At 39.5% G+C, this 23759-nt stretch overlaps 4 protein-coding genes and 1 non-coding gene across 7 annotated transcripts in view; 2 read left to right on the top strand and 3 right to left on the bottom strand.

The window, feature by feature from the left end:
• Window positions 1-989: 989 nt before the first annotated feature.
• Window positions 990-5103, bottom strand: LOC108007868 (glutactin). The gene is made up of 5 exons (XM_017071633.4): window positions 4433-5103; window positions 3834-3989; window positions 3058-3754; window positions 2408-2604; window positions 990-2235 (listed from the first exon to the last, which is right to left on the bottom strand). The coding sequence occupies exons 1-5, from the start codon at window positions 4775-4777 to the stop codon at window positions 1612-1614; spliced, it is 2019 nt and encodes a 672-aa protein (XP_016927122.1). The 5' UTR covers window positions 4778-5103; the 3' UTR covers window positions 990-1611.
• TRNAD-GUC (transfer RNA aspartic acid (anticodon GUC)) lies at window positions 4174-4245 on the top strand. The gene has a single exon. It is a non-coding gene; the product is annotated as a tRNA-Asp (tRNA).
• A 318-nt stretch (window positions 5104-5421) lies between the features above and the next one.
• PrBP (Prenyl-binding protein) lies at window positions 5422-6378 on the bottom strand. The gene has a single exon (XM_017071636.4). It carries the CDS (start codon window positions 6221-6223, stop codon window positions 5768-5770), a length of 456 nt encoding a protein of 151 aa, XP_016927125.1. The 5' UTR covers window positions 6224-6378; the 3' UTR covers window positions 5422-5767.
• Window positions 6379-7091: 713 nt separating this feature from the next.
• Window positions 7092-7883, top strand: Trs23 (trafficking protein particle complex subunit 4-like protein Trs23). The gene is made up of 2 exons (XM_017071635.4): window positions 7092-7311; window positions 7372-7883. Exons 1-2 carry the CDS (start codon window positions 7137-7139, stop codon window positions 7854-7856), a joined length of 660 nt encoding a protein of 219 aa, XP_016927124.1. The 5' UTR covers window positions 7092-7136; the 3' UTR covers window positions 7857-7883.
• A 726-nt stretch (window positions 7884-8609) lies between these two features.
• The window catches only part of Hnf4 (Hepatocyte nuclear factor 4), a 33562-nt gene continuing 18412 nt past the window's right edge, over window positions 8610-23759 (bottom strand). For 2 of the 3 annotated variants that reach the window (XM_017071631.4, XM_017071630.4), the window contains 6 exons: window positions 11638-12100; window positions 10708-11204; window positions 10503-10640; window positions 10204-10440; window positions 9474-10133; window positions 8610-9215 (listed from right to left, as the gene is read on the bottom strand). In XM_017071631.4, the coding sequence (XP_016927120.1) occupies window positions 9169-9215; window positions 9474-10133; window positions 10204-10440; window positions 10503-10640; window positions 10708-11204; window positions 11638-12100 (2042 nt within the window). In that variant the 3' untranslated portion in view covers window positions 8610-9168. Of the gene's footprint in view, window positions 9216-9473; window positions 10134-10203; window positions 10441-10502; window positions 10641-10707; window positions 11205-11637; window positions 12101-13002; window positions 13199-23759 lie in introns of those variants that run through there. The other variant, XM_017071629.3, reaches the window with a different exon arrangement.

Below are 23759 nucleotides of genomic sequence, written 5' to 3'. Positions count from 1 at the left end.
TTGATCATATGTAAGTAAAAGCGAAAACTGGCCCTGACTTCTGATTTTTCGGATAGTTCAATCATTAGTCGCTCAGATTGATGCGAATACTTACCTGCAAATATTATACATCGTCAATTAACTTGGTTTGTCTTTCTCACGACGATGAAAGTGCGGGTAGAGCCAGACAAAATTAATTTCTAAACATATGCGGGAATTAAATTAAATTTTAAATTACCTAATGGATGCCAAAAATTCTCCTCGCTACTGGTATTCACAGTACAAGGTATAATATTAATCATCATCATCGCTAGCTGCGGGAGAAAGCATTCGTGACGCTTCGGTGCCAAAAAAGATCAACAACTTCTCACTAATCGCACGAGATAATTTTATTATTTATGTATTTAACTATAGACAAACTTGGGGAAACCCCACTATACAAGGAATATTATAGCTTTGAATAAGAATTTTTATACACCTTTAACATATGTATATTTATTTAATTATTATTTTATGTATTATTTTAGTTTTTTAAGATTTCTTTAAAAAAAATTTGTTGAATGAGCATCTCTGTTACTTATTGGCGTTAAGTCAATTAAAGCAAGTCAATTATTTTTTGCGCATCAATGTCTGCCAATTCTGATCTCAGGCTAACAAAATAATGAATTCAAGGAAAAAAAGAGTTGTCACACTTAATTTAAATTGTATTATGTTTTTAAATTAATTCTAATTTGAACTCTTCTCGTAGCCCAACTTTTGTCCACCTGGCTCCTGAGCAGTCCAAAAAATGATTTATGGGGCCGTGATGAAAGCCACTTCTTTAAATTATTGTTTGAGCACGCTTTTAAATCAAAGCAAATGCGCCGCGCTTGAACTCTTTTTCTCAGTTAGAAGTCAGAAAATAGTACCTAGTACTATTATACAATAGTATTAATTGACCATTTTCTCGATAGCCATACCTTACCAATACAAATTTCGTAAATTATTGTAGCAACATTTTAATTAATGTAATATTAAGTAACTTAAGCAATTTTTATCCCAAAAAATTTAAATTTTACAATCAAGTTTATCTATATCTAATCAATGTGTACACCCAGGACAATTGAGAACGAAAATACCCTAGATCGGTTCTTCTCAGATTGAGAACTTTGTCTCCTCACTCGAGACGAAAGCAGTCTCGGTTTAATCAAGAAAAAATGAGAGTGAGCCCGAACTCCTCTCTTTAAAAAATCGGGAGGTTATTACGGTTAGCTGCGACTCTGTGTTCATCTCGAAATCGAGATCGATTCGAAGTTGAAACGGAGAACTATTTATTTCGAAATCGAGATCGATTTGATGCTGAGACCGAAAATACTTCATTTTCATATAGACAGCACACATTCTCAAAAGCCGTTCGCAAACCGAGAAGATTCCGATCTCGGTTTTGAGAATTTAAGTATAAATCGATCTGAGAGCGGTTTTTTCTCTGAGTGTATATGTATCACATGCAACTTTATATAGGGTTGACTGCCAATTTTTTAAACTATAAAATCGCTTAAAGAAAAACAATGTATGTTCAATTAAAAAATATATTAGGACAGTTTTTCGTCAAAATAAATAAAAGCGAACATTTGGGTCTGGAAGGTGTGTGGTTTATTGCTTCTGGGTGCGCGTGGACTTCCTAGCAATGAAAACCAAGTTTTGGCCACGAGCCTCATTGGCAGCCCTCTCGCCTTCGACATCATCCTCTTCATCCCCCTCGTTGGAGGCGGTCCACTGACCCTGCTTGCTGGCCGCCAACAGAGCCGATTCCAGATCGTAGTAGTCCTCGTTGACCAGGCTGTAACCTTGTTTCACCTCCTCCACGGCAACACGGTATTCGTCCAGGTAATTGTCGCCGAAACTGACGGTGCGGCCGATCCTCATGTACGGTCCAGTTTCGTCACTCATCGTCGGCCAGGTGGGCAGACCGGGTGCTTGGGGAACCCCTGTTGTTGCAAAAGACGTCCACAGGGACACCATGCGCCGGGCCACCTTGAGATCGCGATTCGAGTTGAGCGATAGGAATCGCGGCCACGGGAACAGGTACAGGTTGTCGTCCGTAAGCGAAACACCCATATCAAAGGGCACGAAGCTTGCCTCGTTGTCACCTGTGGCATAGCGATTCTGCTCACCCTCGTAGTCAAAGCTGTACAGGTATGTACTGTTGGGCAGCTTCTTTGCGTTGGCCTGCAGGACCAGCAGCACAGGATTCTTTAGCGATATCGTACTGCAAAGCTAGATGAAAAAAGTACTCAATTAATAAACAATAAAACATAACCTAATTTCAAGAAACTTCCAGAAGGTTATGTCTTCAAAACATAACTTTCGCACAAAGCTAAAATAAAAGCTGTACGATCTGTTATTGATTGAACTAAAAAACCAGTAACCAATAATGAATAACACATACATCAATCAGACCAGGGGTTAGGCGCCTAAAGCTGCCGTTCTTAACATCAGCATCAGTAAATATCTCCTCGTCGGAGAACTCCCTCCACGATCCAGTGGGATCCGCGCCATTGGCCTGTTCGATAATGGTATCGATATACTGCCGTGCGGTCAGTTTGTCATCCAAAATCGTCTCGTTGAAAATATCCGCAAAAATGTCTGCAATGAAATAAAAAAAAAAATTTGACTTAATATGTCCATACAAATACATACGATATGGGGCTTATCGCACTGTAAGTACGGACATATTAACCATTCCGATTCATTCAGAGGGTATCGTCATTTTAGCCAACAGTTGCAGCGCAGTGAATTATACGTTTCCGACCCTAAAAACTTGTTATACATATATATTTTTGATCAGCAACAGCCAAGTCGAAATAAGTCTTTCCATTTTTAACATCGGAAGGAAACCGTCCTAAAAGTCTTCTTTCTTTTTCAGGTAGTATATAAGTCGGATCGACTCTTTTGCAATATGTACTTTTGGACTTACCAAATACTGCTTGGTCGTCTATTGACTATTTAAGCCCTTTTATGTCTCGTAATAAGTCAAGGAAAGGCATATGCACCTGCTTATGATTCATGAAAATAGCGTCCTTCGTTCGCCCAACCTACCTCTGAGCATGAAGGTGCCGCCGTGCTTGACGCTACCTCCCATTGTGGGATAAGCCCGGAACTTCTCGGCGGCCAGCAGGCGACCGGGGTGCTCCGGCAGAATGCCGGATGGCCCTCCAATCACGAGCTGCACTCCCCCGTACGCTCCACCCGACAACGAGGGCTGGTCCTCGCCGTGGACGCTGAAGGCGGCCAGGAGCATGGTGGCATTCAGGCGGGCCAGGCACTTGTTCAGCTGATCCACCTTGGCGGGCTGTTTGCAACCTGCGATCCGCCCGATGGCCTTGGCGGAGCCCAGTGGCGCGTCCGTGATAAAGGCGGGCGACAGAGCGGTGCCCGACTGATAGATGACGCGGTGGAAGAGGCCTGCTGGAACTGCCGGACTCAGGGTGAGCACGTTGACCAGCGCTGCTCCGCCCACTTGGCCGAAGAGCGTCACTCGCTGTGGATCGCCACCGAAGGATACGATGTGCTGCTGCACCCACTCGAGCGCCAGGATAATGTCGGAGACCGCGGCATTGCCAGGCATCTCCTCGGTCAAAGTGGACAGGAAGCCAAAAGGACCAAGGCGATAGCGCACGGACACCAGGACGACATCCTGCTCCAACAAATATCCTGGAGCTGCCTCCACGGAGTCGCCGTCGTAGAAGAAGTCTCCGTGGATGTACACCATTACCGGCGAGGACTTGCCCTCCATCTGGTGTGCAAATAGACTCGTTAGATTCGTTTTAAAGCGACTTTTCAAGGCGCCTGTTAAAAGTTACAAATATACATACCGCCTTGGTGTTTACTGTGAGCCGCAGACAGTCCTCCACGTCAAAGCCATTTTCTTCTAGCTTGGCAAATGCGACCAGGTCCTGAATGGATGGACAGCCGGCGTGCGGTCGATGGGCGGGAAGAACGCCCCTCCAAGACGGTGCTGGTTCAGCTGGCTGTGGGGAACCAGAGTTCAAATAAATTTAAATTTATTTATAGCTTCAGGCAGATCGGCAGACAACTTGTTGGCCTATAACTTTGTTCTTATTCTTACTTTTCTATTTTTAGATTTTAATTTTAGTTCGTTTAGCTTACTCTGAGCCAGTTTTGTATACGTTATTCGACCAACGTTGCTCGCCGTCCTCGATAGTATAGTGGTTAGTATCCCCGCCTGTCACGCGGGAGACCGGGGTTCAATTCCCCGTCGGGGAGAATGTGAAATCATTTTTTTACGTATATATTATTCTTTTTATATTCTTGTATGCTATCTTATTTTACATGTTTCACTATCGAGGACAGATGTAAATCAAGTAACTGAGAAGGCCCAACACTTGTGTATTAAAGATGAGAGAATAATATATTATTATTCTACAGCCTGGTAATGATATTAGTTAATAACCTTAAATCTCTCCGCTTTTCCATAGGGTATGTCCAAGAACTGCATTATCTTCTTTCCTGTCCAATCGGTGGTGAGAGTTCTTCCTCGGAGCCTTCCCAAAACGGGAACCGTTGCAGTAAAAACCTTGGGTTCCTGGGCGCTCTGCACCTGTTTCTTGTCGAGCTTCTGCTTCTGTCCTTGTTGGGGATTAGGACGCTTGTTTCTGCGGTTACCTAAGCCTTGGTTTCCAGGTCTGGGATTCTGCTGCTTCTGTCTATTAGTGCTCTTCTCCGCGAGGCAATCGGCCACAAAAATTGCCAAAAGGACGATTGCAAGGAGCAGTACAAATCCACTTAACCGAGCCATTTTACGTTTTGCTATGTTTCAATCTACTGGTTTTGCCAGATGGAATCGAACTGTTGGCTGTCTGAGGTCTGTGCCCACCAAGAAAACTTTCTCGGCATATTCGAGTGACTCTTGACCGGGCACGAGATATTTTTTAAAGTAAATGGGGTCAAGTCAGCACTCTGTCCGAATCTTCCTCTTTACCAAACTTGATCGCCACTTTTCGCGATTCCAATCGTTGAATATTCATCGAATCTAAATACCAACTTTAGCGATATATAGCCGAAAGGCAAGCCTGCGATCTGGATGGGATTATGCTCATGGGTATGAAAGTAAAAGAGAGACAGACAAAATCTGTTATATGATTGACCCATATATCCGAAAAAGGTGCAGTATATTAAGCGCTTCTAAAATAAAATAGGTACCCAAAGACGTATTTGGATTGCGTATTCTAATCTAATTACTGTGCAAGGGAAAAAAGGTATTCCTAGTTTTCTTCAAGGTTTGCTTATATTTGCTGACAAATTGCGTACAGCTATATCTAGTACAACTTTTCGAGAATAATTTTCGATCTTTTCTCCAACAATTTATATGTAAGATATCATCATACTTCATACTTTAGAGGGTTTTGGTAGACCTTATGGAGTGATTACAAGTGGTACAAAGATCTTTAGATTCAAATATATTTTCTCAAATGACACAATGTTTTATAGCTATTTTTAGTCCACCTTTGACAGTCTACAAAAGATTTGTACATAAGCATGCCTTGTTGCGCTCGTGCTAACACATTCCTTGATTTATGCGCACTCAAATTGTTAATTTTTTATTAATAAATTAATGTGGTAAATGTAAAATTAGATTAAAATGCATTAGACTACAACTAGGTAATAAACGCGCAAACAATTGCATAGAAATGCAGAAGTTCTCTAAAGCGAAGTATGTGTGGAGAAGATCCAGAAGGCGTGAATGGATGGGAGAACACCTGGTCGCGGGCAGATGACTCACAGTCGCCTAAATGTAGTACAGGCGCACAACCGATTTGGTGATGAGTGTCTCGTTGTCGTAGAAACTGGTTTGGATCGTCACATTGCCATTCAAGACCTTGGCGGGCATCATCTGGGACTCGGGCGCTGCCTCGATTGTCGACTGCCAGGTGTTGGTAGTGTTGGCGCCCACAAACCCCATCTCGAAGAACCATTCCTCCATAATGCGGCCCTTGAAGAGCACCTTCTGGTCGAGTCGGAAGTTCTCCATGGGCTCAATGGTGCTGAAGTTAATTTCCCGGGAAACCGCTCGCATGTCCAATATCTTTACCGGCACCCGAGCCTCGTGCTCCAGATCCGGTGCTGAAAAGTCCTTGTTCTCTTGCCATATAATCTTCCCACTGTCGGCGTCCCGCAGAATCATATAGTTGATCTGAAATCCCTTCTGAATCCGGTCCCCGGCACTCTGGTCGTCGGAACCCATCACTGTCCGTGAGTATTGGAAGTCGGTTACTCGGGTGCACTACCAGGTGGGAGCGACTACGCGTTTACGTATACTTTCGGGCAGAAAATCAATTATGTTTATTTTTAATCCTAATACCGACCAGCTGTTCGCCTGAGAACCAGTTCACCTCGGCTTGTTAGCCGCGACTCTGGTTCGCGATCTCGAACCAGTTCCACCTGGTCAGTAAACGATAGTTGTTCTGGTTCCCTTATCGCAAAATAATTCCTGCGTTTAATAGTAGAATGTAAAATGATACATAAAAATAAATCTACACTTAATAAAATAACTTAGTTTTCAACAGGCTTCGTAAATTGAAACACACGTTTAAATATGAAAAATGTTAGTTAATACTGTGAACATCATTGTTGACGTAACTATCATTAAAATAGTTTTTTTTTCAACATCACGTGTTATTAACAGAAATTTATAATTTTCTTGTCGAAGGCAAATGTTACATTTTATATTGTTATTATATTAAAAATATCAAATAAAAAAATGTTTTCGGATAATAAACATGAAAGTTTGCTAGTAAGCGCGAATTCGTCAAATCAGGGTGTTTGTTAGTTTTAACTAATTTAATTTAAAACCATTCATGAATTTCTTCCATTATACGATAGTAAGCTAATGGTTCTTCGGTGAAACCCTTTTTCCTCCTGCTCGCCTACTGATCGCTACTGATCGACTTTCTGTAGCCCCAGAAGAATGTTGAGCAGCTTGCGTCCAGGAGATACATAAAAACATGTATTGAACATTTTCTGTGGGCTCTGTGGGGTAAGGGTATTAAAAGAATTTTTACAGGGGAACCTGAACTGGAATCATAAAAGGAACTGGTTCCGAGGCGAACAGCTGGCTAGTAAAAAGATAAACATCCCCAAAACACACACATTTAGCCATGATTATTTATGGTGTCTATATAGTTAGTAAATCAGGTGGCCTGATATTCAACCTGGACAACAATGTCCCACGCATCGAGCACGAGAAGACCTTCACGTACCCACTGGACCTAGTGCTAGACTACGATTCCAAGAAGGTATCGGTGTCGTTCAACAGGAAGGATGGAATAAATGGTGGGAGTGTCTCGGAATTGGGTATTATGATCAATTGATAATATTAATCCTTTCGGACAGTGGGTCATGTCCTGGTGGCGGTGAACGGAATGCCCGTTAACGGAGTGACCCTGGATGATGGACGCGATGTGAGGACAACGCTGGAGGCACCGGAGAACTATCCTATCAACTTGAAATTCAGCAGGCCCAAGATGACCACCAACGAGAAGATCTTTCTCGCCAGCATGTTCTATCCACTGTTCGCCATCGCCAGCCAACTGAGTCCGGAGCCCAAGAGTTCCGGCATAGAGCTCCTGGAGGCCGACACCTTCACGCTGCACTGCTTCCAAACGCTGACCGGCATCAAGTTCATTGTCATCTCGGAAACGGGTCTTAATGGAATCGATTTGCTGCTGCGAAAGGTTTACGAGCTGTACTCAGACTACGTCCTCAAAAACCCATTCTACTCGCTGGAGATGCCCATCCGATGCGAACTTTTCGACAACAAGCTCCAGGAGCTCCTCGCCCAGGTCGAGAAAACGGGCATTAGCAATATTGATAAATAAATGTTAAGTATTCTTTGCACTCTGCTATTGGGATTGTCTTTTGTTAAGTTTAGAAAGTAATTTAAGGGGTGAACCTCATTAGACGCTCAAAAAGGCTGTTCGCAATTTAATTCTACAGCTTCTCAAGAGTTAGAAATGTAATCACTTGTAGACTTGTAAAAGGGTATATTGTAACTGGGGAAAAGTATGCAACAGCTAGTAGGAAATATTCCCGACCCTATTAAGTATATATATTGTTGATCAGGATCAAGTATGCAACAGCTAGTAGGAAATATTCCCGACCCTATTAAGTATATATAATGTTGATCAGGATCCGTGTCATTCTAGCCATGTCTGTCCGTGTCAACGCTGTGATCTCTGAAACTACTGTTAAAGGTAAAAGTTTGGTTGGCATACAGATTTTTGGGGTTCCTGTCGCGCTAGGTGGAGTTAAAATTTGTCATGTGGATTCAATTAGTGGACATAAAGCCTATGTTAGCTACAGCCAAGTATCAGTTAGCTTGTTTTTTTTTAATTTCTCAATATTTACCGACCTGCCAAAAATCTTTTAAGTCGGGACATTAGTTAATATTTTAAGTCGAGGCACTCAACTATAGCCATCTTTTTTTTTATACTGTATAATCTACAGTATAGATAGAAGTTATATTTTTACCTTGCTCGATCATGTACAGTAAAGTTTGTAAAACACAATTGTCCAATCGTCTGATTATACCTGCTATAACTACCATACACAATTAAAACACCAGTGGGAAGTAATTTAAATTCTCCAATTCGTATTTTGATTTTGTGTTTATTCATTCAGCCATCTTAGAAGTAGTTTGTATATTATACATACTCATATAAAAATAGTTCTTTGTTTAGCATTAAATATATATTACACTTTCAGCGCATAATCTAGACAACACCCTAACCTAAAACAATATATTGCATGGCCTATATGAATGCTTTGTGATCCACGCACAAGTAAAAGATAACCAAATAACCAACAAACTCAGTACATGCTAGATGGTGTATTTATATATAGTTATTCATAATAAACTTCTTGAGCAAAATATGACTCCAAAAATAGATTTCAACTGCGTTAAACATTTAAAAATTAAGCAACAATTTCCAAGATACCTACTTAGGGACTAATAAAAAGTATCAAAATGATTCAAGACATAACAATTAAGTAAGTTCCTCATTTTCAATTTTATCTCTGTGTAGCACTTGGTGGGGGGAGTACAGCAAGAGTGGGCCTGTATGTGTGTGGGGCGTGTGCTTATAGGGTGTCCTATTGCAAACTGAATATTGCACCGATTAATCCTTCCTTTCAGTAACCAGTCTCTGGCTCCTGTTTCAGCGTCATCCTACAGGGTTCTGGAATAGATACAACAAATATATTTTACTACGTTTGATAAGGTTCTCTTATGTATTAATGCGTAGCCTTTTATAAAATAAGTTTAGTCTTTTCCTAAAGTGTTTGATATTCATACATGATAATAATTAATAATTACAGTCTTCAAATCTAATATGAATTTCGCCTATGGATAAGTAGCCGATCCAATAATTATAATGATTTCATTTCTAAATATTACAAAAAATTGCCACTTTTGTTTGTTTTCCAATACTTCTTACCCATTCCATAGCCAGCGGATGCGGATAACAGCTCCGATGCCCGGATCTTCAGCGGAGTGCGACGCAGAAGTTCCTCAGCACTACTGCCCTCGCTTCGATTGTACTCGTTGAGCGTTATGTCGGCGGGATTGCGCAGACCCAAGCCGCCACCACCGCTGGACACTTCGACCGGCGAGGTGATCGCTCTTTGGTAGGGATGCATGCGCTGGGGACTGTGCTGTGAGGGCAATGATCCGTTCCTACTGCCATTATAGTGCTTGACGGGCATGTCCATGTAGGAGCTCTCCTGCTGCTGCTGGTGCGTCGCATGTTGGTGATGTTGCTGTTGTGACTTGGGGCTGTTGAGCGGGGGCGAGATCGCGGCCGGGGCAACGGATGCGGGCGCAGAAGATGTGGATGAGATGGCTGCAGCAGATGCAGCTGCCGTGCTGGCCGCGTAGGCTCGGAAGGAATCTTCCCCGCTGTTCGCCTCGATCAGTGCCTGGATGTGCTGCACTTCCAGGTCTAGAGAATGTGTTCCTGGGCCACTGGTTGTGGCCATCGAGTCCAGGGAGGTGTTGACCTGACTGCCACCCTCCATGTTGCCTGAGTGGGTGGGGCTCTGATAGTCATTTGACTGATTGGGCGGCGACAGGGGCAGAGGATTGTCGGCCAATTCTCCTGTGAAAGCACAAACAAATATTTAATCAGTTATTATTCCGAGTACACCGAAATTTGTATATCTTCGCACCTCCCAGCAACATTTCCTGAAGTAATGAATCGATGTGGGCCACACCAAAGATCTTGGCAAACTGAATCTGTTCGATCATCTGCCAGGTGATAGACTGCAGAACCGGCAGGATTAGCAGGATCTCGCCAAATCGACCGCGTGACTCGTATTGCCTATCCGATATGTAGTCCTCGAGATTATTGAGTATCTGGTGCCGTAGCGATTTAATGCGATGTGGTTCATTTAAGCCTTTGGCATCTATAGAAGGTATATATATATATTAAAACACTCTATCCATGGTAAACCCGGGGAAAACTCACTGGGATCAAAGAAGACTAGGGCCTTGATACAAGCGAATTCAGTTTCGTCGATGCCCACATCCTTCATAACCGTCACCAGTTCGTCAATGATGCGGGCGCCAATTCGTGAGATGTCCAGATTGGGTGACACAAGGGGATCTGCAAGGGAAAATAAAGAAAGGCTTACAAAATAGTTAAGACCCAATACCTGATCCGTGAACATTACCTGGACAGTGCCTGGTAATCACACAGTTGTTGCTCAGCAACAGGACATCCTTGAGGTGCATTGAGCGACGCGACAGACCGAGGAGCAGGTGCTCACCAGCGTGGGCTCGCAGCAGGGCTACTTGGTCGTCCAGCTGCAGCTCGTTGAAGGCCGGGATCTGCTTTGCCCATTCCACCAGGGTCAGCAGCTGCTGCTTCATCGACTCGCAAACGTCGTTGATGCTGGCAAACTGCTTCGTGGAGAGGTCCTCGTTTATGTTTGGCTCCATAGCAGCGCCTGCCTTTGACTGGCGCGATTCATTCTCGGCCTTGACCAATGAGATCACCGACAGCCCATTTCCCGGATCCGGGTCGTCGTTGGAGGTCCGCCGGCAGCTGATCCGGTCCCGCTCGTTTTGGACCGCCTCCTTCTTCATGCCCGCCTTGAAGCACTTCCTCAACCGGCAGTAGCGACACTGGTTCCGCTTGTCCTTATCCACCACACAGTTACGCGAAAATCTGTAAAGCAAAGTTAGAATTCAATAAGGGGGTTTACTATTTACGGATGGATCACACATAAAACTATGAATATTCTAGTCTCTTCTCACTATTTTGTTACGATATTGAGAACGTTGAACCCAATATGTACTAACACGATTTTTAAGAACGAATGTTTAAGAACAATGTACTTGAATGTATGTCTCCGTGTAGAATATTAAATTCTTAAGTTTCGGCAAATTAAAAATAAGTAAATACCACTTTTAATACTTAAGTAAATACTGAGCTTATTTTAAAGGTATTTAATATGTCTTACCTGGGTAAAAACCCAGGTAAGGTAATAGCTACCATGAAAATTTATCTAGTATCTTTCGCCTCAACAGCGTCTGAGCTATTAAATTAATGGGTTGTATTATTTAGCCAAATAAATTGTTGAATATAAATTTCAACGTACCTGCAAGTATACTGGTGGTTCTTCCTCACACTCCTTCTGAAGAACCCTTTGCAGCCATCGCAGCTGGAAGCGCCGTAGTGTTTCCCCGTCGCCCGATCCCCACAAATGGCGCAAACCGTCGGCGATTGCTGTTGTTGCTGCTGCTGGTGTTGCTGCTGCAACTGCTGCTGACTGCTACTGTTGCCACTTCCGCTTCCGCTTAGGTTGTTGTTGGGCGAGAACATGCTGTTGTTGTTGTTGTTGTTGCTGCCACTGCTGGCACTTCCAGCTCCTACGCTGCCAGCATTGCCATTTGCGTTCCCGTTGCAGAGCGCAAAGTTCTCGCTGCTTTGGTTGCTACTGTTGCTCAATCCCAGTCCTACGCCATTGGGGCTGAGGGCGTGGCCGATCGGACTGTGAGGCTGCGAGGCAGCCGGGTAACCAGCGGCCAGGGCATCCGCGTGCATTATGTGGCTCTCCGATTCTAAAAGAGCCAGGTAAACAGAAGTTAATAGGGGGATCAGTTTAGTGTGTTCCCAGACTTATAAGGATTTCTACTACCTAATGCAAATAAGATATGGCATAAAAAGGGAAAAAGTTACTGAAAACGGCACGACCTCAAAGTAAAGTATATTAATATAATCAGAGAAACCTCTTAAGTATGTCTACGGTGGTAGCTTCTCACCAGACTGTATAAACATACATTTTAGTTCTATAAAGTCTTGTTGTAAATTTAAGTAGAATTATATAGAAGAAGCATTTCAACAAGAAAAGAGACACGATATTTTGATTGTTGAAATTGATTTTTTTCATATATAATATTAAGAAAGGCTGAGACGTAAAACGATTCGCAGTAAATGTCCCGTCATGCTGATATTTACAGTTTTTAAGCTTTTGGTGCTGGGCACGCGCACAGTTTTTACGCGAAATCCTCTCTGCAGTTTTATATTTACTGGATACGCTTTTAAAGTGCAACGGCAATCGTTGCGAAAAGAACGTACATAGAAATAACTAATAGAACTCTCTAACAATTATATTAATTGGACATATTCGTTATTGCTAGAATTTGTATCCTTTTTGTAACTTCCTTTTATGTTATAAAGGAAGTAATTTAAGGTAATTCCTTCGCCAGACTTTCAGTTTAACAATTACGCAAATATCTAAAAGGTAATGAAGGGTCAACTCAAAGAGGGTTGAATTGATTATTGAAAGATTAGGTTTATTTAAGCGATCGTGACTTTTTTGGGGTACTTTTATTTTCTCCACAGCAGTACAATGTACGATACACAGGGGTCATTTAGATGTGCCTTTGTAAGAGCCAACAAAAATCGCGCAATAGCAAAAACCGAAATGACATAAACAATAATAATAACAAAAACAACACACCGTCGCTGGAGGCAGTGCGGCTGGCGCTGCTGTCGCGCCTGCGTCGACGTCGTCCCGCTGCCGCTGGCTCTGCCGCTGCAACAGCGACCCGCCCACTGCCCACTTTGCCACGCAACAGAATGTTGCCAACGGCAGCGCGCTCGCGACTAGAAATTTTAACTCTACCGGACTTGCGCACCATTTTAATGCAACTGATTAATGAAAAAACATGCGACTCGAAACTTTTCAGTCGCGTATCGTTGTCTCTGCACCTCTCTCGCTCTCTCTCCGCCAACGCACAGTGGGGTAAATTTGAAAATGGCAATCAAACTATTTCATTCAAATTTTAATTAAAGTCTAAAATTTAGCTGTTACCATATACTGTATATGTTCATGTTTAAATTAGAGCTACCTTGCTGGTTTCCTAATAAAAATTTAAAAAAAAACTCTAGGTAGACCAAGCCACATCTCAAAATGTCTTTAACTAAATTTATACCAATACATAAATAAACCTATTCATAACGTATGTGTAATGTGTAATTTGTTTAATTGAATGCAATGTTTTTTAGTTAGAAAAAGTGGACTAACTAACTATGGTGTTATCTGTTGGTCTTATAAAGCTAAAAAATTGTAAGTGCCGTTCCTACCACTGAAGTCCGCGTCTTTTTATTTTAAACATTTTTAATTTTAAGTTCCACGGTGCGCTTTCAGTGTGTGTGTTAATCGACGCTTAAATCAATTCAACTGTGTTTGCATATCTCGCTCTCCCTCTCTTTGAGAGAAAGAGAGCGAGGCCCCAAAACCAAGCTTGGAGCTCTCACATACAATGATAAGCAGTCACAGAGACAGAAATTCATCTGGAAAAAAATAAACAAATAAATAAAATGTGTAGAAAAAAAGCCGGCTTTAATTTGGGCATCGTTATGAGGGATCGTGTGTGTATGGGAAAATCATTTGGGGAGTCGGAGAAAGAGAGAAACCAGAAATACTAGTAAAACGTAGAAGAGGAAAAGTCGGCCAATAGTAGTTACTTTTAATAAAAAACAATAAAAGTGCTCATACAGTGGGATACATACAGAAATATAACGAACAATTGTAAAATATGGATAGCAAATCTAACTTGCATTAGTTTTTTAACGATATACACTGTTTTCTCTATTAATATTATGAAATACGATGACCTGGGGTTTTTAAGGAATAAAGAGGAGACAGAACATTTAATGTTATTTAATTTAACTAATAACTGTTTAGAATTTTATAAAAATAAACCGAGATACTGTCATTGACGTTAAATTGCTATAAACTAAATTTGCACTGCCCATACGTGGCTACGCCGTACAAATAATGTACTTAGGTTATATCTCTTATTTAATTCATATTGTTTAATGAAGATCGTGGAAAGATTTCGGTTTTTAATGCGAATATCTCAAAGCAATCGCGATGGGTGTGTTCTGAAAGATTTTCCACTATTTAACTTATTAGTTTTCATCTCCCGGGAATTCTCTTTCAGTTAATTGATTGGCAAACATTTACAATTTTAATAGACTTTTCAACAGCAAATTGCCCAGTTTGTTTACAGATTCTCAGATAGTTGATCACGGCACTCCGACAATTCCGATCTACGATCGTACACCTAAAATATCTACATATATCGTCACCGCTTGAAAGTTAAACTCGAAATAAGAGCCGTCACTCGACTGAGAGACGTTTGAGTAAAAAAATAGCGCTGATAATTAAGGTGCCAAAAGTTCTTATCTCTCTGCGCATGGGTGTGCTTTTGTTGTTTTATCACAGTAAATGTTGTTGTTTTTGCAAAGCCGAAGAAAACAAGACGAAACACCAACGATTAAAAAAGGTAAATAAAAAAGCATAATACTCGTTGGCTATCATTTCGCGCATAAAACTTTCTCGCCCCGCACTCGCTTTCCCTGTCGCACACTACCTACGTTTCGCTCGCACATTCCGCGGGTGCGAAAACAGGCCCCGGTGTAAGTTTTATATTCATTTTAGTCAAGTCATCGTTAGAGTTCACTTTTTTAGCTGCGTCATCGTTAGTATTGCAAAAATGTTGGCGCTTCTGATGCCCCCTGCTGAAGTGGGCAAATCCTAATCGGAGATTAGAAAACACTGGATTGTTGATCGCCAAAAAATATTATTTGAAGTATTTTCTATGCGTGGTTTTGCGCAAGTAGTTTATGGCTTTTGATAAAACGAAGGAGCTGAGAACAGCAATCAAAGGTATAAGTATGTACATTAGGGTAGACTTTTTTAAGGTCATATGAACTCACCATCTGAAATGGTAGTTTTCTGTACAAAGGAAATGTAAGAGAACACGAAAAATATGTATTTTAAAGTTTAGACGGTGCGCAAAGGCTTGAGACCTTGTTTCTTCCTTTTCTTAATTTGTCAACTTTTTGGTTCTGATCGCATAGGGGAAATAAAGAGAATCTTCACGACTCGAATCAGCTTGAAGAGCTGCGAAGAGCTCCTGTCTCTGAATCGGAAAGGACCGTGCTCGGACACCAATTTTTTTGTCTGCTCGTTTTCTATAAGGTTATAATGATTTTGTGGTATTCATACTGAAATAGCGATTGTTTTTACAATTTTTGAAGATTAAGGGCTATGATACCATAAAGCAATTCGCATACATACATATATAAAAGTTATAGGCTAAAAAATGGTGGTTTAGGCTATCACGGTATTGCGTATTATTTTCAAGTGGTATTTGGCTTCCAGAGATTTTGACTTTATGAACGACTTCAGAGTCTGAAAAGGGTAAATTTTACTATTTAGCAAACTCTGAAAGCTAAGAATCAACGTACCGTATAAAACAATTTTACTCATATTTTTCTTTATGTAATGAATTAAGGATATCAAAAGGAAATATATAACGGGGTTAATCTTAAAAATTTCATACAAAAAAGTCCCCCTAATGAACAGAGATTTCGCGTTCCTGATAAGAATCTAAAAATAGTGTAGCGAAAAGAGAATCGTATAATACCAACACAGTTTCTTATATATTAATGTCTTTCAATATGTATGAACGGTCTAAATTTCTTTAATTAATGTGCCGAACACAATTTTTGGGAGCGGCGTATGACGAGCCCCCAAAAAACGACCAAATAACTTTTTTATAAATAAATATGTCTAGAGAGCGGTTCCGATAGAGAGAATCAAGTATTTTGCGCCCAAACGATAATTTTTGTGTTGACTGGTACATCAATACCAAATCGTATTCTTCTATTTCTCTTAGTGTTGTGGAGTATTTAATTAACTAAACTATTGTTTAATAAATCAATAATTTTATTATTCTGGAGCACCCAATTCATATTTTTTAAAAGTTTTGTTTCGCGTTCCTTCTCTTTCCTAAAAATAACTCATCTTTACTAGAATAATATAGAAATAACATCATTCCAACATAATTATTCTAACAAACACGAGTTGGATGGGAACTTTGCTCGATCTATGCAAGATGAGTATTTATTTTTGGACGAAAAGTTGTCGTCTATCAGACGTTTGAAAAAGGCAATTATATAACACAATTACTTAAGTGGTATTTTGAAAAAAAACAGGAATTATTTTAATTAAATCAATGTTGTACGACAACCAACACAAACTTTTATATCAGTAAATTGATTTATATGTCTCGTTATATTTCGGAATGTATAGGCGTATTTAAATTTATTTTCGGCTGCTTATATGCCAAAAACCGTTTGCATTGTATTGCAATGGTCAGTTATTCGGTCAGTCACGAAAACAAATGAAATTTTATAAGAACTGAATAGTTTCATAGATTGCAGATTGTAAATTATTAAAACATACCCGTAACAGAACAACTTAAATCACTTTCGTGAGAGAAATCAGTTTTTAATTTTTATACATTTAAGGCGGAATTTAAGGTGCCAAATTAAAGGTTTTATCATACAAATTTGGAAATGCATTTTGCAGAATTATTAAGAAACGACAAACTTTGTATTTATAGATAGATAGATATAGAATGGTCGAAAGAATCGTTCGCATATGTAGCTTGGTTAGGAATATATATATATACAGTTCGTTGGGTAAAAAAGCTTATCAGAAAAATCTTGAATAAGCTTACACAGATTATAGAATATGTACGATAGACCTGAGCAATTTAGCAAAGACCTTAATTATTATTTTGTTTCATCGGCAACGTGAACAACTAGCATTAGCTCACATAAGTGTATACTTTTAGAACCCCCTAACCCCATCTGGCCGCACACACATTTATAGCCCCCAATCGAGCTTTATATAGTCTCTTATCGTCGTCTCTATGCCGCGACAGAGACTGAATAACGTGCCTAATGGCAGCCAAGCTCCCAACCGCCGCTGATAGCACACATGTATGATCAATTTGAAATAGGCAAGGAAAATGGAAACACTGCAAATCGAAACCGAATCCAAAACAATAGCTGCACACACGGTGTTCACATGCGACAAGAGCAATAAGCAAAAATTGAAAATAAATCGAAGGTGGGGGGGAAATTAAAAATGAATCAGCGAGTTATCAGTGGGACTGCTGTTGATATTCCAATTCTTAATTTCCAGCATACTCTGCACTTAAAAAAGCCAGAAAGGTATGGGGGCTTACAAGTCTAACATTCTCTATTTAAATGTATATTAATATTAAAATTTTATTATTTTGAAATAAAACTTTAAGCTATATTTGGGCTTCTCATGTACCATTTTTATTTCATTTTCCTTTGAGTGCTTTTTTGTAATTTTTTCGATTATGATTTTTTGTATTCCCTGCATCGCTCATTTTTATACCCTTGCAGAGGGTATTAGGATTTCAGTCAGCATCACTAGACGAGTCGATCTATCCATGTCCGTCTGTCCGTCCGTTTCTACCCAACTAGTCTCTCAGTTTTAAAGCCATCGGGCTGAAACTTTCCCAAAAGTCTTCTTTCATTTGCAGGTAATATATAAGTCGGAACCAGCCAGATCGGACAACTATATCTTATATCTTCCATAAAAAATTATATGTTTGTTGTTTTTTAACATGAGGTTATAAATTCGCTTGGAAATAACATTTTTTAATAAGTTCTGAATTTCGAATTTAATTTTATCAAAACCGGACGACTGTATCATATTGCTGCCATAGGAACGATCGGAAAATTGGTCGGAAAATAATATGAACGAAATTATAGCTTCGGTGTTTTTTGACATATTATCTTATACTATTGGGAATATCATTTTTTGTATTTTTAAGAATTTCGAATTAAATTTAATAATTATAGCTGCAAGGGTATACAAGCTTCGGCTTGCCAAAGTTTACTTCCCTTCTTGTTCATTAAATGTTTCATGAAACATGAGTTATTAGAGCAGACATTTTCATATCATATTATCGGCAAAAATAAAATAAAGCAAGAAAGGAAGGTGACTTCGGTACGCCGAAGTTTCTATACCCTTAGAAGTCGTTCCCGTGGGAGCATTGTACTTACAGGGCTTTCCGATTTTTATAATACTAAACACTAATTACACAAATTTTAAGATAGTGTTCCATTTCAATTTACTACCGTGTATGTTTGCCGAAAACGAAATATAACGGTCTATGCATTATTTTGACATTAATTATCCGATCGTTCCTATGGCAGCTATATGATGAAGTCGTCCGTTTTGATTTACATTTTATTCGAAATTCTAAAATATTAGAAGAATGATAGTTCCAAGAGAAAAAGTTAATATGTCAGAAACAACGAAGTTATAATTTTCAAAAATTTAATAAAAAATATTTTTTTGATTGCTATGGGAGCTTTAGGATATAGATGTCCGATCCGGCTCGTTCCTGCAATAGAAATAAGACTTTTGGGAAGGTTTCATCCCGATAGCTTTAAAACTTAGAGACCAGTTTGCGTAGAAACGGACAGACGGCTAGATCGACTCGTCTAGTGATGCTGATCAAGAATCTATACACTTTATGGGGTCGGATACGTCTCCTTCAGCCCGTTTCAAACTTCTGCCTGAAATCATTATACCCTCTGCTAAAGACGTATGTTCGTTGTCTTATTACTATAATTACTTTACCATTGAAAGCACCCCTTTGTCGTCAGAAGTTTGCAACGAAGGATTGGCAACACTTTCACTCTATAAAGTGTAAGAATTCTCGATTAGCATCATCAGGCAAATAAATCTAGCCCTGTTCCGTTGTCAGTTCGTTTTAATTTAAAGTGCATATCACAGATCAAAGACAACAAACATGCGTAAAGCGGGCTTGGAAAACGAACCTATAAAAAGGGTACATATAACATCATGAGTAACTTGCGCAGCTGCTTGCACCCACCCACGATCTATACACATGACAACGCCCAGAAATTATGCAACTTTAAAGGTGTCTGTTCTATCCATTTAAAATAATTGTCGGGGTTCTGAAAGATCCTTGAACTTTCAAGATTTTAGTTTTTACGCGACTTAATTGCATTTGTAGTTACGGGGAAACAAATGAAATCTACGTGATTGTCTTCGTTTCCTCCTGTAATTTTAGTTAATGATTTTGACCCAGCTGTGAAAAGGTTGTTTCTACTGTTTGCAAAGTGCAATTAAAATCCGTATTCGACAAACAATCTACCATAAATATCGAACGGGAATAACCGGAAAGCCAAAAACCCAACTTAAGCATTGCATCATATTGGGAAAACAGGGTGGAAATTGGGAGTCAGAGTTTGGATGGAATAAACACTTGGGGGTGGAAATATCTGTGAAGTCACTGCGAATATAAACCTCAACTCAAACGTTGAGCTCATCTCCAGGAATTCCCGTGGTGATCTCTATAAGATTACATTCGCACCTAACCGCGAACTTGGGGAACGACTCCTTCGTCATTAACTCGGGATGGACTCCCCACGGATGTTTACTACGGACATTAGAAATATCCAAGTTTCCATTATTTGTGCGAAAATCTACAAAGTCGGTTTGAGATCTTGTCAATTGAGTGCAAATATTGGTTAATCAATGATAATGCCACACTGCGCAAAATCTTGATATAATGCAAAATATATATGAATTTATATTTTAAAGACGCTCCATAAAAAATATTTCCGACTTTAAGTACCACTTCAATACAGTAATAAGGAAGTTTTATAAAACGTGCTTCCTATATCTTTCTCTGCATTCTTAAAAGAATTACAAAAGTTTTTACCTCTGTGTTAAAGGGAGTGGATTATAAAAACTGGAAATGCACTCATCATGCGGTTGTTAAAAATACTACGGACATATTTGCAAGGAAAATATAAATGCAGTCAACGTTAAGTGGATTTTCCAGCTAACAGAATGCTATCATAGCTTTAGGTTGGGCTAATTTGGTAATTGAAAAACTAAAAAGAGTTTCTAATAAACGAATTCAGTGTGCTTCTCAGATTTCCCTTCGTTGACCTGATCCAATTAAAAGCGACGGCGTCTCGTAAGATTCAACTTTTTATTGGCATTATCATTATTTTTATGACTAATAATTGCGCTCATATTGTCTATAATTAAAATACTAAAAACGTCTCAATTAAATTGTTATTAACCAAAAGGCAAAGCGGCAAGCAGCACACGGACCAATCAAACAGCAAAACGTCAGCTAAAACTATTGTATCTCTGTAAATGTATCTCCAGACCTGCTGCTGAAAGTAAAACTTCTCGACTGGTACTCAGAATCGAGTCAAGTGTAATTTCCATTAACTATGTTTGTTATGGTCGCCGTGTCCGTCTGGCCTCTTAATTGGGCGCTAACGTGTTTCAGATACATTTGTATCTCCAAATAGCAAATAGCCGCCAGCAATTAAAGCAATCCTCGCCTTGAACCGCGTATCATGACATTTAGAACTTGACTGCGGCAAGCGCTCGTTTAGTTCACCCAAAGCTTAACAACTTAAACGGCTTTGATTTTATCAGCTTCTTATTTTGTCTGGATCATTCCCTACTGCCCTATTCCCTATTTTTAGATGCGACAGGTGCCGAAGACTACGCATTCTTTTTAACATTAATTAGCATAGTCTGTCTTTCAGCGCCAAGCTAACTGCAAGTCACGGTGACTCGAACAGTGACTGAGGGCGTGTGAAAGCAGTGATTAAAAATCCCCAAACGAAGTTTTTATTAGCACTTTTCTGAATGGGTTGTATTAAACCGATAATGCAGCTGGTCAGCATGACCCAACACAAATTGCGCTGTGAACGTAACCTACCCCAAAAAAGTTTACATCATTACAGAACTGATGCGAAAAAGTTTCCAAGTTTCTTCTGGATAGAATGAAAGTCTGCTTGTAGCCTTTTCTGGGATTTCTTTTTTCTCCTTTTTGGCGGTTGTCTCTCTAGTTCATAAGGGAATCCTGTTACACACTAAGAATCAACTAGTTAACGAAAAAATAACTTCGTCAAAAAATGTTATTGTGTGAATCACATTAAATTAGCATGCCCGTTAGTCTTTAAGGTACTTTCAAAAAAATTATTCAACACTCTTAAATATTTAAGTTAATAGGCAAAACATCCGACTTAAGCTTATCTTCTCTTTTTGAAGTGTCTGCACTCAATCTGACTCAATTTCAGCTTTTTGACAGTACTTAACGATAACACCGGGGTTTTGTAGATATGAATCTCGAGGGGCCTTTTATCTTACATATGCATGTACATATATAACACGGCTTGTATTTCCGGTTAGATCACTGTCATTGAAGAACTAGTGATTAGTTCAATAAGGTAGCTGAATAATTGCAAGAAATTAAGTACAAATCGCTTCTATATTAGTATTTGAAGTAGTTTTTTCTTGTGATCACTGCTTTTGTTGAGGTGACCTACTGCTTATCGCTTTTTATATGGGTTTTAATGGATTCAAAAATGTGACAAATATAAACTAGTAAAATGCACTTTAACTAAAGAAGCAGAGGTCCCATCAAAATTATGGTTGTTTACTGTTGGAGTCAAAGGTTGAAAGAAACATTTCTGCTACATTCTTGTCCAGGGCTACGAAAATTGGTTTCTTTGACTATGATTTTCTTAGAACTGTGAAGTGATGGAAAGTATCCAAGTTTGGGGTAGGAATCCAAGGGTAAAATGCTTTCATATTTTATAGCGTTAAGTCTTGGGCCAAGAAAAAATCCGGATTTGGTCGACCTGTGTAATTAACCCAGCCAGTCGTGTGCGAACATATCATAGGAGTTGGCTGAGTGATTTCAGGCTGGTTCTCTAAATAGCTTGATAATCACATCGCACTCTACTCTTCCGCAACCTCGCCGCCAATAATAAAATAAACAACATCACATATTTTAATGTTTTTAATCTCAAGTTGAAGCTCGCATAATAATTGCATACATTTCTTTAAAACCTAAAAAGGACACGAGAAATCGCTCTAGTTGACGGCCTTGACTGTTACTCAGCTAAAGGGAGTGGGGTATTGCACAGCACACAAAAGCGCCACCTATCGTTTACTCTTATCGGATGTTTACGAGATTTTACTAAAACGCCATATAGCGTGAGACATAGGTGGCGTGTTCTTAAAATCCCATAATATGCATGAATATATCTCCATCCCTTTCACTCTATTGAATTTGCTAATTATTTAGTATTCTTTGGTTATAACTTTTTAATGAAGGGTCAGATTTGCATCATTTTTGGCATGGCTAGGTCGACACGGCCGATCAAGAATACATATACTTTACAAGGATATATATACCTTCTACCTTTTACTTATGAGTAACAAGTATGCAAATGGTGCTTCCAAACACCAATAAGAAATATAATATTTTTAAATTATTACTATATACTTCAGTTTTAAGAAGGATCAGTTTTAGAATCTTTCTCGAGAGTTCGTTAAGAATACCAACAAAAATTGTAAATGGTATTTGCCTTTGTCTGTTTGTGACTTTCTCTTTTTCTTGGCTGCTTATGGAATCTTATCGGCTTTGATGCACACGAGCAGAGAATCATAATCGCTGATAAGCATTGCAATAAAGTTTTTTATGGTACTGCCTTATGTGATAATGAGCCCAGAATGCCACGATAAGTCCTATACCCCCTATGGATGGCTTGCACATGATGGAGTCCACTTATCTGATGGCAGATATAAATAGGCAGAGATAAAACCCATGTCGGGATGGAGCAACGAATTACTGTGCAATTGCATGTTCAGCCTCACAAATCGCAAATCGATGGGCACATAGTGAGGAATGATCTGAAAGAACTGTGTCGCCTGATTTCGGCTTTGAATCGTTTATGATCGATGTTGTCATGGACGCAATTAAGTGTATCTTATCATAGGCGTTTAACTTTGGGGACAAAACAATTTGCAGAGGTGGCCATTCCGAGCTAATAGATACCCACTCAGTAGTATTATTAATCATGTGAATATAGGCATATATTATTTTATTTTAAAATCTAATTTCATTTTTAGTAATTCCTAGATGTACATAAAAACATACATGGTATACACTTTTGGAGATGCCTTTCTCAGCATGACACGATGAAATTTGAGATTGCTGTATTCCTAATTAAACCTATTTAAATGTTAGAGGGTTATTTTTTAGTGTAGATTATTACAAAAACTGCGCATTTCAAATGAACTACCAACAACGCTTTACCCTCATTGTTCTTGAGTTAACTTTTATCGCGCAAATCTGTTTAATCTATAAAGTAGTATCACTGTGGACGGCATTTCATGTAGTGACGACATAGGACACCTCATTTGATAAAATCCGATTTTCCTTTTGAATAGAATTGCAAAAATAAGATTTTGGCTTCGTTATTTTTGATAATTTTTTCTTATACTCTGGTATATAGTATTTT

Source organism: Drosophila suzukii, chromosome 2L (genome assembly GCF_043229965.1).
Source record: "Drosophila suzukii chromosome 2L, CBGP_Dsuzu_IsoJpt1.0, whole genome shotgun sequence".
Taxonomy (NCBI): domain Eukaryota; kingdom Metazoa; phylum Arthropoda; class Insecta; order Diptera; family Drosophilidae; genus Drosophila; species Drosophila suzukii.
The sequence above is the reverse complement of the archived record's forward strand: the minus strand, read 5'-3'. Positions and strand labels throughout refer to the sequence as shown.

Coding starts and splice junctions, on each gene's coding strand:
- LOC108007868 (XM_017071633.4), bottom strand. CDS start 4,777: ATGGCTCGGTTAAGTGGATTTGTACTGCTCCTTGCAATCGTCCTTTTG. Junction 3,990..4,432: donor GAAAAGCGGAGAGATTTAAG/GTTATTAACTAA, acceptor GGTTCCCCACAG/CCAGCTGAACCAGCACCGTC. Junction 2,236..2,407: donor TAACCCCTGGTCTGATTGAT/GTATGTGTTATT, acceptor TTTTTCATCTAG/CTTTGCAGTACGATATCGCT.
- PrBP (XM_017071636.4), bottom strand. CDS start 6,223: ATGGGTTCCGACGACCAGAGTGCCGGGGACCGGATTCAGAAGGGATTT.
- Trs23 (XM_017071635.4), top strand. CDS start 7,137: ATGATTATTTATGGTGTCTATATAGTTAGTAAATCAGGTGGCCTGATA. Junction 7,312..7,371: donor CAGGAAGGATGGAATAAATG/GTGGGAGTGTCT, acceptor CCTTTCGGACAG/TGGGTCATGTCCTGGTGGCG.